At 37.1% G+C, this 15,363-nt stretch overlaps 1 protein-coding gene across 4 annotated transcripts in view; it reads left to right on the forward strand.

Annotated features, from left to right (window-relative positions):
* DTL (denticleless E3 ubiquitin protein ligase homolog) overlaps positions 1–15,363 on the forward strand; it is a 62,096-nt gene that overhangs the window by 34,102 nt on the left and 12,631 nt on the right. For 2 of the 4 annotated variants that reach the window (XM_015586254.2, XM_025043891.1), the window contains exons 14-15: positions 5,799–6,631; positions 8,802–8,912. In XM_015586254.2, the coding sequence (XP_015441740.1) occupies positions 5,799–6,631; positions 8,802–8,900 (932 nt within the window). In that variant the 3' untranslated portion in view covers positions 8,901–8,912. Of the gene's footprint in view, positions 1–5,798; positions 6,632–8,801; positions 10,771–15,363 lie in introns of those variants that run through there. The other 2 variants (XM_015586252.2, XM_006907705.3) reach the window with 2 other exon arrangements.

The following is a 15,363-nucleotide window of genomic DNA, read 5'->3' on the forward strand; positions in this document are numbered from 1 at the left end:
AGGGAATGATAACTAATACAAGTAGGAGGGCAGGCCTTTGCCAGGAATGTGGATAATTCATCCAAAGCAATTGGAAAGAAGGCAGAATATATAAGCACGGTGAAGGTAGGTGGATAGATGCGATGGGCAGAACTCGTGGAAGTTTCCTTCTGTTCTGATACCTTCTATCAGGAATAAGTATGAGGAAGAAGATGGAGATTTGAGGAAAGATAAAGTCTAAAATAGTCATGTAAATAATAGAAGAGTAAATGAACCAGGGAGATATGATTGTTGGATAGTAAGAGTCAACTTGGGGCTAGCAGTCAGTACTTGAAAGTGACCAGTCAGCATGGGTGTCTGCTGCACAGGTGCATGTACACTGTAAGCGGAGAGTTGGATTTAACCAGGGATGTGGTTTAAATCCACAAGTGTGATGAAGTGAAAGAGAGTCAATGAGTTGAAGGTAGATATGAAAGGATGGTTGACGTGAACCAAAAGCAAAAATCTTCCAGGCACTTTTGCCAGGCAAAGAGGATCCTGACGTTATCAATAGATTTACAGTAATAAGCTTGATATTCAAGTTTAAAGATTCATTTTATATTAGCCATCAAGGTTTAAGATAATGGGAATTGAAAGTGGTAAGACAGATTATGTGTTGATTTTTCTAAGACTTATTTATTTGATCTCTTAAAATGTCGTAAGCAAAACTAGACTCCATAGAGGCCTTTTACTCTAAGTCCACTTTTGTAAAGTCTTTGATGCCTTTATTTTTGGTTTTGGTTTTTGCTTTCTTTAAAAATTTTTTTGTTAGTGTTGTAGTTTAACCGGTTAGCTCATTGTATTTCCCTGGTCACCAGTGATGTTGAACATCTTTTCATGTGCTTATTAGCCCTTTGTATATTTTCTTTAGAAAACTGCCTGTGCAAATCCTTTGCCCATGTTTTAATTGGTTATTTGTCTTTTTATTGTTGAGTTATAAGCATTCTTTATATATTCTGCATATAAGTCTCTTGTCATATAATTTGCAATTTTTTTTTCTTATTCTATAGGTTTTTTCACTTTTTTATGGTGTTCTTTGACACACAAAATTTTCTAATTTTGATGAAGTACAATTTATCTGTTTTTTCTTTAGTTATTTGTGCTTTTAATGTTGTATCTAAGAAAGCATTGCCTAACCCAAGGTCACAAAGATTTACTCTGTGTTTTCCTTCTAGCTCGTTTTTTTTGTTTGTTTGTTTGTTTGTTTGTTTGTTTTTTAATTTTAAATTTTAGGGCTATAGTCCATTTTGTGTTTATTTTTGTGTGTAATGTGAGATAAGGATCCAAATTCATTCTTTTGCATGTGGATATCCTGCGAGTTTCTCAGTATCATTTTTTAAAAAGACTATTCATTACCCCATTGAATTGTTTTGGCTCTCTTGCCAAAAATCAATTGTCCATAAAGGTAAAGGTTTATTTCTGGACTCTCAATTCTATTCCATAGATCTATATGTCTGTCCTTATGCTGATACTATATTGTCTTGATTACCGTAGCTTTGTAGTAGGTTTCGAAATCGAAAGTCTGTGTCTTCCAATTTTTTCCTTCTTTTCCAAGATTGCTTTGACTATTCTTGGTCTCTTATATCTCTATAGAAATTTTAGGACCAGCTTGTCAATTTCTGCAAAATTAGCCCACTGGGATTTTGATAGAGATTTCATTGAATCCGTAGATCAGTTTTGGTAGTATTGTCATGTTAATAATGTTAAGTCTTCTAATCCATGAATGGGATGTATATTTGCTGCCTTGTCTTTATATGTACTTTTCTTTCTCTTCCTAGTTTAGGAAAACATAAAAGAGAAGAATTATATGAGGAAAAAGCCATTAGTATTTCTACCACTCATAATATATATATATTTTTTAATTTATGCCTACAGCACTTGGTCTTCCTAGGTGGTCTCCCATCCAAGTACTAACCAGGCTCAACCCTGCTTAGGTTCCAAGATCAGGCTTGTTCAGGGTGGCATGGCCATAGACCATGGACCATGACTCCACTGGGGCGCGAACCCTGGGCCTTCTGCATGTAAAGCAGACATCCTAACTGCTACACTATGGAACCAAGTCCCCACTCATATAATTTTAATGAACATTTTTAGAGTTGGTTTGTTTTTTAGATGTTTCTCTTATCCATAGAGATTTTTAACAATCATAATTATATATATATTTGGGTTTCTTGGGAATTTTTTCACTGAGCATGATGTTCTAAACACTTTCTGTTACCTTTTTAACAAAACATTTAAAATAATCCACTGAATAAGTGTTCCATAGTTCACCTAGTTGTTTTCTTGTAGTTGGACATTTTGTTTCCAATATTCTATAAAAATTTTTTCTGAATTTAGGGTCCCTTCTTTCATTAAAATAGATCTCCAGAGGTGGACTTTCCGTGTAAATGGTTATAACCATTTTTGATAAAAAGCATGTTGCTTTTAACTATTTACTTTTAGTGTATCATTAATTATTCTTCATTTTGGAAGCCAGTTCACGAAAGGAGTTTCACATATTGACCAAATTGGACCATAATAATAACAGCAACATCATACAGCCATTATTGAGTACTAGCACAATTAAAGGACCTACTTAGATTATCTCATTTAATTCCCCAAACAACTGAAACTGAAGCCCAGGGAAGTTAGACTTGCCTAAGATTGCACATCTATGAAGTTGAAGTAGAACCAGAGTTCAGCCCTTGCAGTCTGATTCTAGAGCATATCCTTGGAAGCAGTCTGCAGTACTGCCTCCTGTAGAACTCAGCACAGCAGGCTAAGTTCAAGTTATGACCAGACCAGGAGTTACACCTAGACTTCTCCACTTCTGGGTAATGCTAGAGGTATTCTGAAGAGCACTACAGGGCAACAACCTGACATGAGTGCCAAAGGCTGGCACACTGGCCTTTCAACCCTGTAAGCCAGCTTCCAGCAACAAATTGGCTGCTGCTAATCATACTGCCATTTGAAAATTACGTTCCTCTGCTTTCCCAAGCTTCTAATGGCCGCCTCTTTCATTGCTGTCCTGGACTGCATGTCTTCTCTTCTGGCCTTTTAACACACCAACTGGAAGGCCTTAAGTCCCAAGGCACAGCCTCTTTTCCCTCTGCCCTACTTTTCCCAGCTAGCACCTACTCTGTGGTTCACTGTTCTTTTGCTGTTTCAGCCAGAGATCTTATAGCACTGTCAAGGCCAATGGTTTTCAACCCTGGCTATGTGTCAGAACCACTTGTAGAGCTTTTTAAAAGTTTGTGTGTCCCCAGAGATTGCTCAGTAGTTCTGGGGTAGGGGCCAAGTACCTGTATTTTTATAAAGCTCCAAGTGAGTCTACTATGCAGCAAGGATTGAGAACTGCTGGCCTGGGCATTATTAAGTTACAAAGATGATTATCCTTATCTTAAAGAGAAGGAAACCTTACTTGTTCTATCTCAAGTGCTTGCTGTGGTCACATAAGTCAGCCTAATACTTAAGACTTGATTTTTTTTTTTTCATGCCTGGAACCCCACCCTCATCCGGTCACATAAGTCAGCCTAATACTTAAGACTTTTTTTTTTTTCATGCCTGGAACCCCACCCTCATCCCTCTCAGTAGTAATGAGATTTAACAAACACTGTTTCATAGTTCTTGGCTAGGTACATTTTAGGCACTTCACTTAAAAATGACTAAATCATCATCACCTGCCCTCTAGGTGCTTGCAGTCTAGTCCCAGAGGCAGACACAAAGGTGATAGTACATTATAAACATTACTCCTAGCTGTTTAAATAAAGAGAACCCATTCCCTATGGGAAGGGAGGGAAGAAGTTTGTGATTTCCACACAATAGAGTTAACATTGTCATCAGAGCCTGCAAACGTAAGAATTTTTGCCTGGCAGAGAGGGGGGCAGACTTGGCAAGAAAACCACATGAATAAAGACAGAGATGTGACAGTGCACAGCTGGTTCAGGAAGCAGTGAGTAATCTGTAACGGGATACTAAAGCAGCATAGTACATGATAAGATTGAAAAGGTAGGATGAGGCCAGATGGCAAACACGTAGAAAGAAGCTGCAAATTGACTGATTCTTAGTAATCTTTCTATAATTTCTCAGAGGAACTGACTTTCAGGAAGGCTTGAGGGCATTAACCCAATCTATGCTGCTGTCATCCCATCTCATGCAGTACTTAGGGTTAATAGGGGGTGATGCACTTAAACAGATGAAGTACTAATGTCGTGTCATGTTTGAGTCTGTAGGCCGGTATGGCGACATACTATCCAGCTGTTAAAAAGAATATAGTGCATGTAAGTGTACTTACACATAAAGAGATGTCAAGAGAAAAAGATTCACTGTCCAGAGAAAAGAGCAAATTGCAGAATTTGTATTTGTGTATAACTGTTGTGATTTTTTCAGGTATGATATACTACATATACCTTAGTGTGTGCTAATAGGCACATAGAAAATTGTGGCATGCACATGAGTGAAATGAGAAGGTTGAAAGAGTACTTTTTGCTTTTTACCATATTTCCCTCTGTTGTAACTGAATTTTTTGCCATGAACTTTTATTACTTTTATAATCTAATTACTGTTAAAAAGAAAAAGATTTAAATTTGACCCAGAGTTTTGTTAACCTTCAAAGTTAACAAAATCTTCCCTTTGACCCCCATGGTCTTTTCCTTCCTTCATTATAACATCTTGAAGGAAGGATACCCCAACTTTCCACCACATCACAGTTCCCACTGGTCTTTAGTAAATACTTCAGATGTCTGTCTCTCAGATATCAGAAACATATATATCTGCTTTATTCCTGGCCCAGCTTTTCCTTCTCCCCTAATCGTGCCTTTGAATCAGCACCTTATAGAGACTCATGCTGTTTTAGGACTTTCCACCCTAAATGTACACTTCAGCCCACTTTAATGGCACTAATGACTGTAGCAGCTATGCAGTAGCTGTTGACCTGTACTGAGGAGTGAAGCAAATGAAAAGTTCCTTTCCTTTTGAAGTAATAACTACACTCAAGCTCTAGAACATGAATGTGAGGACTATCCCAGACACTCCAAAGACAGGTGCCTGTCACTCCCCTTTCTATAGTACATTAAAACAAAATGGGGTTTTCTGGTATTGATGTTTATTGAAGGAGCAGTATCATTTTGGCCATTACTAAACATATGGTTGATAAGAAAAGTTTAGGCAAAAGTCAATTTGTAGACTTTCTCCATCTCAAGAGAAGACCGTTTGAGTAGTGAAAAATGTGCAGGGTAACTGCCTGAGATTCGTACTTGTACTGAAATTAGTACTTGTAAATCTTTATTCTAACTAAAAGAGAGATTGTATTTTTATGTCAGCCCATCCTAAATTCAGTTGCATATAAATGCAATTGAATAATTAAACTGAATTAAATATCAGAGCTGTAATTCAAAGACCATGACTGAGAAATAAATAAATGCCTTTCCTTTGTTAATTTGAAGACAGAACACTACTCTAGAAAGTTCATAAGGAAAGTGAGAAAATATAGTGTTATCTGTGGTGGGTCCAGAGGGGGAAGAAGCATGAAGTTTATAAGAATTTTTGTTCTTTTCACTTTTCTGTGTTTTCTAGGTTTTTACAAGTATATGTCTTACAATGAAGTGGTTGGGAGGCTGGCAGTTAGAAAAAAGGAAGGAAAATGCTCAGTGGTGAATCAAATGATTTATGCATTCTATTCACTGGGAAAGCAATACCTGGATGATTAAGTTAGCTATAATTTTCCTTGATGCCAATTTGGGGATTTTCTTTGGCTTTCACTTCTGATTTTTTTGTTTTGTTTTGTTTTGTTTCTTTTCCAGTAACAGTGACAAGTAGCCAGAGTACTCCTGCCAAAGCCCCCAGAGTAAAGAGCAGTCCATCTATTTCCTCCCCTTCCTCAGCGGCTTGTGCTCCAAGCTGTGCTGGAGACCTCCCTCTTCCTTCAAATACTCCCACGTTCTCTATTAAAACCTCTCCTGCCAAGGCCCGATCTCCCATCAGCAGAAGAGGCTCGGTCTCCTCTGTATCTCCCAAGCCACCCTCATCTTTCAAGATGTCCATTAGAAACTGGATGACCCAAACACCTTCCTCATCACCACCCATCACTCCACCTGCATCTGAGACCAAGATCACATCTCCAAGAAAAGCCCTTATTCCTGTGAGCCTGAAAGCATCCCAAGCAGTGGCTTGCTCTGAGTCTAGAAACAGAGTAAAGAGGAGGCTAGACTCAAGTTGTCTGGAGAATGTGAAACAAAAGTGTGTGAAGAGTTGCAACTGTGTGACTGAGCTTGATGACCCAGTTGAAAAGCTTCATTTGGATCTGTGCTGCCTGACCGGTAACCAGGAAGACCTTGGTAAGGACTCTTTAGGTCCTACCAAACCAAGCAAGATTGAGGGAGCCAGTATGAGTGTCTCAGAGCCTCCTTCTCCTGCCAGTCCTTATGCTTCAGAAGGCTGTGGAACACTAGCTCTTCCTTTGGGATCTTGTGGAGAAGGGTCTGAAGTGGTAGGCAAAGAGAATAGCTCCCCAGAGAATAAAAACTGGTTATTGGCCATGGCAGCCAAACGGAAGGCTGAGAATTCATCTCCACGAAGCCCCTCATCCCAGACCCCCAATTCCAGGAGACAGAGTGGAAAGACTTCTCCCGGCCCGGTAAGTCAGCAGTTGTGGGAAGATGCATTTCCTACCTTGAAGGGGACAAGTACAGATACCTTCTCAGAAGTCAAAATGCTTTTTTTATTCTTGAGTAAATCTATTTATTCCTGGGGTTGCCAGGTTTAGCACATAAAAATGCAGGACAAATACTGCATGGGACATATTTATACTAAAAAAATTTTGTACTAAAAAGTTATTTGTTGTTTGTTTGAAATTCAAATGTAACCAAGTGTGTGCTGTATTTTATCTGGCAACCCTATTTACTCCCATTAAAATCACTTCTGTCAAGGTCCATACTCTTCAGCCCTCAGTTGCTGATTTCTCAAAGCCTCCTCATCTTCCAGGAGATCAATTCAAAAATATCTTCTCTCTCCATCCTTTGACATTATTCCCTCTCCTCCCACCCTTTTCTTATCTCCCCATCTCCTGGCTTCTGGCAACCACTTTTTATAGACTCCCTCCCTTTTTACAGAAAAGCTGTCATTCATGGGCAAGTTGCCAGCATCTATAAGTAGATTTCCAGTTTGTAATTATAGTTTATGATTATTTAAAGTGAAACTTAGATACTTAAAAAGCAATTTAAATGCAGAATCCTAGATTTTAATGATTATCCCCAATCTTTAACAATCATCTTGCTCACACCAGTATTTTTGGCAAATCACCTGTATCTACACTTTTTTAAAACATTAAGCTTAGTTTTATCGTTTTAGGACTCATTTTGTTGGTAGTATAATATTTAAATTCGATCATTTTAAAAACAGGTATTGCTGGCAGAAATAGGTTTATGAATCTTGAAAAGCAAGTGACTCATAATGGTAGAAGCGGAAGTAGCATTGGGTGAGCTATGGACACCAGTCAAAAAGAATAAATAGAATGCTTCTACTAATCAGGGGAGGTGAGTTAGTAGTTCCTAGTATCTCTTGCTATATGTTAAGAAGATGGTAGAATGATTAAAATCCAATCCAGGAGTCATGATCATCAACATCTGCCATTTTAAAGGGCAAAAGCTAGATAACCTTAGGTCAGTTTTAGTTTAATAAATGTTCCTATCACTCACCTACTATCATAGAGCCTATCCCATATTTTTAGAAAAAATAAACATTTTAAAGATTACTTCAAACACACTCCAACCAAGACTTAGCTACAGAACATTTTTTTTCAAAGCTCTAAAGAGTCTTTTCATCTCTCAAAATTATCACTGTATCTGCTCTTTTTTCCTAACCACAATTTAATGAAAAATTTCTTCACTAATGAGTAAACCTTACAGGCTTTAAAAAATAGTATGCTGGTCCAAGACATTTTTAGTGTTAAATAACAAAATTCTACTGAGTAAATCTGAAGATCTAATTGGCTTTATTCAGCAATTCATGAATCAGGCAGCATTCCATTTAGCAAGCAAATAGAAAGGAACTCTGAGGAGCTATACCAGATGAAAGGCTTCTAAAGACAGAAAAGGGGGAGGGAAAAGAAAGTTAAAAGAATGGATCCTTACAGGGAAGGTCACCTTCCGAAAGAGGGTCTGTCAAGCAGATTACCTCACTAGTGTTGATCTGGATACCTAGAAATTGGTATCTATATTGGATACCTAGAAAGTGGAAGTCACAGACTGGTTAAATGTTACTTTTCTGGTAGAGGCTGAAACTACAATCAGGTTATGTATTGCTAGTCTTGGTTTTTTGAAGTGGGGCTTAGCACACGTGACTCCATTTTAGGCTTCTCTCTTTTTTAACACTGGTTTCATAATTTCAATTTTTGAAGCTTAAGTGTCTTTAAAATATTTTTTTATGTACATGGTGATAATGTAGAAAGCTGTCATTTGAATAGTTTATGGATTTAGGAGGGTAATTTACTCATTTTTTCAAAGAGAATGGTAATTTTAACCTCTTTGGTTCCTAATACGTTTAACTGGACTGGTAAATGTTTTCTGTTCACAAGAGAAGTCCCTGCCTTCCTTCCTTGCATACTGTCTATTAAATCTTTACTGTATTCAGTACAAATCAGCCAAAAGAGGCATCGTCATCAAAGTATTTGAGACTGAAAGCTGGCTAACGAAATAATCAAATTTCTAGGTATCCTAACAAAATACCCTTTAGTGACAACTTACTGGGGTAACTTGCTGAACTTTATCTTAGAAAACTCTCTAAAATCTAAACTTTTCTTCTTCTAGGTCACTATTACTCCCAGCTCCATGAGGAAAATTTGTACATACTTCCATAGAAAGTCCCAAGATGACTACTGTAGTCCTGAACAGTCAACAGAATTATAGATCCTAATCTGAGTAAGTTAACTGAACTTTGGTCCATTAAAACAAGATAAAAATACAACAGAGTGACTTAGTAACTCTAATTTTCATTTTTAGAGACAATCTTTCAACTCTGAAATTTACCAAGTCTGATTCTACCACCATAGTGGATACGCAGCTTCCTCAGGATGAATGCTGTGTTTAAATTTCTTAAATTTGTCACTCTAACATTTTGAATAAGTAGTCTTCACTTTTCAAATGATGCATCTTTTGTACAATAATGACATCCTAGCTCACAGAGGCAAAAAACAAGACTTGTCTCTTATTACTCTGATACTTTCTATACACAGTGTAAAGTATCTGCTGACCACAGCAGGAGGCCTGTCTGTGAAGGCCAAGAAACCTTCTGCTAAAGACCCTTGGATCTGTGCTGCCTCAGACATTTAATTTCATTTTAAAATATATAACCTTTTCACTATACTTCTTTGAGGAGTTTTTAAGTACGTGTAAAAATGCGATGTTCAGATAAGTACATTTATATTGATTCAGTGTGTGACTTGGTGATACACTCTTAAGTTAAAATTATCTTTATTTTAAAAGCAGTTAACTATTTAGAGAAAGTAGAACAACACTAGAAACCCTTAATTTTTTTTCCCCCAAATATATCTCCCACATGAGATTTAAGTTCCCCATATTTTTGCTAAGCAATCTATTCTTTTACTAACTCAATATTAGGTTCTGTAAGGGGTTATGATTTTTTTTTTTTTTTTGCAATTTAGAAGAGGAAGATTTTTATAAACTGAGTCATACACTGAAGCATGGATTTGAATTGAGTCCTCAGTTCTCCAGGGGCTGTAAAATAAGTCATCAGATTTTAAGAAGTAGTAATAATTTCTTATTGATATCTTATAAAAGATGATATATCTGAACTGAAAATCCAGAACCTAAAAAATAAATCTTGGCTTTAACTTGCTTTTTTGGATTTTCTTCATATACATAAAAAGCAATGACTTTCTAGTACAGCCCAGAGTCAAAAAGTCATGGGATTTTCTCTAGACATTTAATGTAGAGTGTATAGACTATATAAGTTATAATGGGCAAAATATCTTAAACATCCCTTAATCAACAGTTACGTATCAGTCATCTTGAGATGAACTGTTGTTTTATATTTTCTCTCATTGTAACCTCATAGTTACATGTATTTCCTATGTACCATGTCCTTGGAAAGGAATCCCCTTCCAGTCATGAAACTGGATTTGTTTTATCCATATCCTTGAGGACTGTGTAGACTTTATGCATATTTTTGTTGTAATTTTAAAATCTAGTCATAATGATATCTCTTTTAATTCTTTTGATTCTTATAAATTACGCTTGTAACAACCAGGACTGCGAAGGTCAATTAAGCATGGGTTCTCCTGGTTTTATCCAAGGAGAAAAATAAAGAGAAGCCATAGAATTGCTGTTTCAAAACAAAGCACACCATAGCATTAACTGAATATTTAGGAACTCTACGTATATTTGGTGTTCGATATTTGAGTGTTAGCTGTGGGAAGGTGTTATTCATGACCGATACCTGCCAATAATGCTATCTCTCTCTCGATTTGAAAGCCAGTGGAGAAAAGAATCCTTGAAAATGAAAAAGATAACTAAAATAGATGATTTTGTTCTTTGTATCCTTGCACATCTCCTGATACCTCTACTCAGTGAAACTGAGAGGTAAATGTGGCTGTTAGAAGCTGCTGAGAATCTATTGGGTGTAACGTGTCCCACTTGGAAAACTAGTACTTCAAATGGGTGCCAAAGGTCAAATGTAATGAGATAATAATTATCCCTGTTTGTGTCAGTGTCAGACTTTGAGCTGATCCTGAATAATAAAGCCTTTTGCCTTATCTGATGTCCTTTTCTGAGCTTTTTGCATTAACCTAGAAGCAGTCTACACAAAAGAACTATAGTAGTAATCAAGAATCCCTTCTACTTGTTCATTGAATAAAATTTGTTTATTCCCAAGGATATGATCTAGTTCAAGCTGAAAGAGGTTTTAATAAAATACATCTTGCTTGGTCAGACCTTTAGCATTTAAGATGGCTTGGATTACTTGATGAAGGAGGGTGGAGTGATGTAGTTCTTTTTCTAAACAAGTATTTCCAGCCCAAGCTTTTCCATTTGAATACACTCCAAGCACTGTTGCTACCATGCTGAATTAGTTTCCTTTTGGCTATTTCAACACAGGCCCTTAATTTACTTTTTTGAGGGTTGACTAATCCTTTAAAATGCCTCTTTTAATCTTGGCTGCACATTTAACTGATGATAAGTCAAAACCATGTGTAGCTAATCCTGTTGGACTGGCAGAGGGTGGGTTCAGCCCACCACCCCCATCCCAGCCCTAATAACTTAAAACTTCACTAAGAATTTTGCAACACCCTGTATAGGAGCCTTTTTTAAAACTTCCACTATGTAATATGGATACCTGGAGATAACTTTTTAAGTGTGTGTGTGTTGCCTTAACCCCCAGCTTGAAATTAGCCTATGGCCGTGATCTCTCATAGGTCACTCATCAGTTCAACATTTGCTTTTTGAGAAGCTATCATAGCAAACACACTGCTGTTCTTAGGTCTGTTTTTCTACTTTCCTAGTCCCAAGACAGTTTGGACTTCCTTTCACACTGCTCTTAAAGCAAAGACCAAGTAGTCTCACAACAGGAATCGGTTCCACAACTAGGTAGTGTTTGCCACATTTTACTGATGTGTGTCAGAAGGGAAACTGAGTGAGTCAGAGTGTCATACAGTCAACCCTCCGTATCTGCGGGTTCCGCATCTGTGGGTTCAACCAACCTCTGATTGAAAATGTTGTTAGGAATATGTACTATGTAGTTAGGCCTACAGCGGTTGCATTTATATGGAACACATACAGACTTTTTCTTGTCATTATTCCCTAAACAATACAGTCTAACAACTATTTATATAGCATTTCATTATATTTGGTATTATAAGTAATCTAGAGATGATATAAAGTATACAGCAGGATATACATAGTTTATATGCAAATGCCACTCCATTTTATATAAGGGATTTGAGCATCCGCAGAATTTGGTATTTGAGGGGACTCCTGGAATCAGTCTCCCACGAATACTTAGTGGTGACTGCACTAGAGAAACTGAATTACTATTCTCTTTAGGGCAATTAAGTATAGGTGGTTTCTGCTTTACAGTTTTATAATGGGCTAGATGTAGGCCCAGTTGAGCTTTCACTTGTCAAATCTCATTGCTTCTCATACAGGTCTTCATGGGAGATTCTTTGCCTGGCCTCGTTTTGGATCATGCCAGATCTCAGATTAGCCAATTACTCATTAAATTCTCACGAATTATGGAAAAACCTGCTTTATACATTAGGTTCTTGATATTGGTCGGAAATTAAAGGCAGGCCAAACACATCATTTTGTTGCACATGATATGGTCTAATACTTCATTAGATCTGATGCCAGGAATACAAGCCCAACTTATCATAAGGGATCTATTTCGTTGTCTAAAGTGGTTTAAAAAAAACCCAAACTTCTATTTCTGCTAGAGTGTAGGGGTTGTTAAGGAATGATATAAGATAAAGTTAGACTTTAAAAAAAAAAAATCACCTGAGCATATTAAGAAGCTTGTTCAGAATAATATGCCTACAGCAAGTATGTACAACACACAGATGAGAGATATTATATAACCAGTTTCTTTATTTTGAATTTCAAAGGTTTAATATTTCATTATACCCCATTTCTCTTTAATTTCCTTAACTTGCCACATGCTCCTTCCTGTTATGACATTCTGAATAATTTATATTCAAGCCATTTTGTGGAATGTGAATAGCACATTTCAAAATGCCTTTGGTTGGAAGGTGTTCCAATTCAGCCAGCGCTTATTTATTCATCACCTGGAAGCCAAGCCCTGTGTGAGGCACCTGGTCTTCAGAGTTCTTCCTTTTATTTTCACTTGTCACAGGAGTCACTTTATGTAGGGCACTTCGGTCGTCTAGAGTCAGCATTTGAGAGAAACAGGGAAAGATCAAATTTTCAAGTCCTTTGAGGGAAGTTGTTTGTGAACAACTATTATGTAGCAAGTGCTATCTAAATGCAGACTTTTCTCTCTAGAATGTCATTCAACTGCTGCTTAGAACACCTTTAACGTTTCAAAGTAAAATACTTTTCTTTTGCATCTTTTTATAATATTCTTTACAACATTATAAATAATAGTTAAAAATATAATGTTTAAAGCCAAACTGGCTAGATTTGAATCTAAGACCTAGCTGTGTGACCTTGGGAATTAGGTTTCTTGTCTGTAAAATGGAATTGGTTATTACACGTACAGCTCTTAGGACAGTGCCTAGCACACGAGAGCTAACATTTCTTGAACAATTACCGTTAGAATTATTCTCATAAGATAGAGAAGGCAGAGGTTATTACTATATTTGATAAATGGACATAAAGGTTTAAGTAATATTTCAGTTTTCCTAACTCATTCTTGTCTACTAGAGCTGTGGTCCTCAAAGTTATATTGCTTGGGCCTCCTAGTCATAGCAGTTTTCAAAAGGAACAAGTAAGTAAGCCTCTTGGAAAAAATCTTCAGTTCCTCAGGTGTTTGAGATTCATGATTCTTTCCCATCAGGTACACGTGAAAATTAAAGCAGTTATTTCATATGTGGCCTCGGCCACTGTTTAAAGAGGCTATAATTTGCAAATCTGTATCCTAGACTCTTAAGCAAGCTAAAGCCCTTGCTCACACAAAGCCTACCCTCCCATTTCCTGACTGCTGCCTCCAGCTCTGCTGCATTGTCTGATGTATTCACTTTTAGGAAGGAAGCTGCAGCCGACGGGCCTTTTGAGCCAATTCTTGATCAGTTGTTAGGCTATTGTGTTCCCTGGCCAGTCTAGGCAAATAAAATCAAAGAGGTGAAGCTCAAAACAGGCGATGTTGCTCTATCGGTAGCTGATTTTGCGGGATATGAGAGTCAGATATTTGGTTGAAGAGTATTATTGTAGACTCTAGAGTCTTTTATCTCTCTTAATGATATTCTTCCCTGAGCTTCTTTTTGATGCCAATAATACTTGTTGCCATTGTCACATTAATGCCAAAATACCAGCCATGAAGGTGTACAAACCCTGCATCAGGGTTTTCAGTTGGCATCTGAGCACCAAATTATGCTACCACTGCTGCTGTTCAAGACTCTGGTTTCCAGTTTACAGGAACTTATAGAATGCGACATTCTCTTATTAACTGGCATCTTCACCTCCACAAACAGTCCCAGCATGGTGGATCCCCTTTGGGTTTGTGTCAAAGTTATCAATGCAAGTGAAAATGTTAAGGGCTATTTCTTTTTTTCTATTAATAGCTTTACTTTTAAAGTCAAAGTCTTAAAGTAATTATATAAATAAATATTGTTCCCTCCATCAATATATTACCAGGTAATATATATTACTGAAACAACAAACTAAATAAACCATCGGCCTCACAGTATTGACATGTAGTTAGCAAATATTGTTATAACCTCTAATTCGATAATCATTTAGCACCTGTCTTTTCCTTTCTCTCCGCCCATTCCCATCACTTGCAATACATGCAGACAATTTTCCAAGCATTATATGAAAAGAAGCATAAAGGAGGATTTAAGTTTAACTATGAAATAACTTAATAATAGTACAGGAACTAAAAAAATTAAAATTTAATGGACATTATTGCTTCTGTAATGGGTCAACATTAAGCCTAACTGTTAAAGTCAAATTGCAAATGCACCTTCTTCAAAAGCTTTATTGGCTTTAGGGAGCTTTATGTGGGAGTAAGAGATTCAGAGTCCAAAATCAATGTCTTCACGAAGGAGTTGACAGCAGACGAGTTGAAATAAACATTAATAACTTCAGAGCGGCGGTAGGAAGAGGGTGGTTATGATAAACATTTCTCTGCCCCCTAATTAGGTAATAAGGTATTGGCCTTGAAGTGTTGCACATGTAATTAAGTATCTGGCTTTGGAAAACTATCTCTTAAAACAGGTGGTTTAAAACCACCTGTTTTAAGAGATAGTTTTCCAAAGAAATATAAGTGAGAAAGTCTGGAATTATACATGGAGTGCCTGCAGGATAAGGAAAATTAGAGTGGTTACTTGATTATTAGGAATGATTTCTGTTCCAGCTAACGCTCATGCACAATAAATTTCACAAAGAGAGGATGCCATGTAGAGCAGCGTATTAATTTGCGTTATCCTGTGGTGTTCTCTTGCCTTCCTGTTTACTTTAACAACATTTCTAATCTCGTTCACTTTTTCCTTTTACATGTCATTTTGGCCAGTTGAATAGTGCATGAAGCCAGGGTTGTGGATTTGATTCCCAAATGGGCCATTTCACTTCACTCTGTTTTGTGGCCCCAGGCAGCATCTCACTTACCTACCCTAGCCGGTCACCCCACCAGAAAAGGTGGACAGAGTGTTTAGGCTCACTATAAAAACTTGATACAAACTGT

Source organism: Pteropus alecto, unplaced genomic scaffold (assembly GCF_000325575.1).
Source record: "Pteropus alecto unplaced genomic scaffold, ASM32557v1 scaffold101, whole genome shotgun sequence".
In the NCBI taxonomy this organism is placed as follows: Eukaryota; Metazoa; Chordata; class Mammalia; order Chiroptera; family Pteropodidae; genus Pteropus; species Pteropus alecto.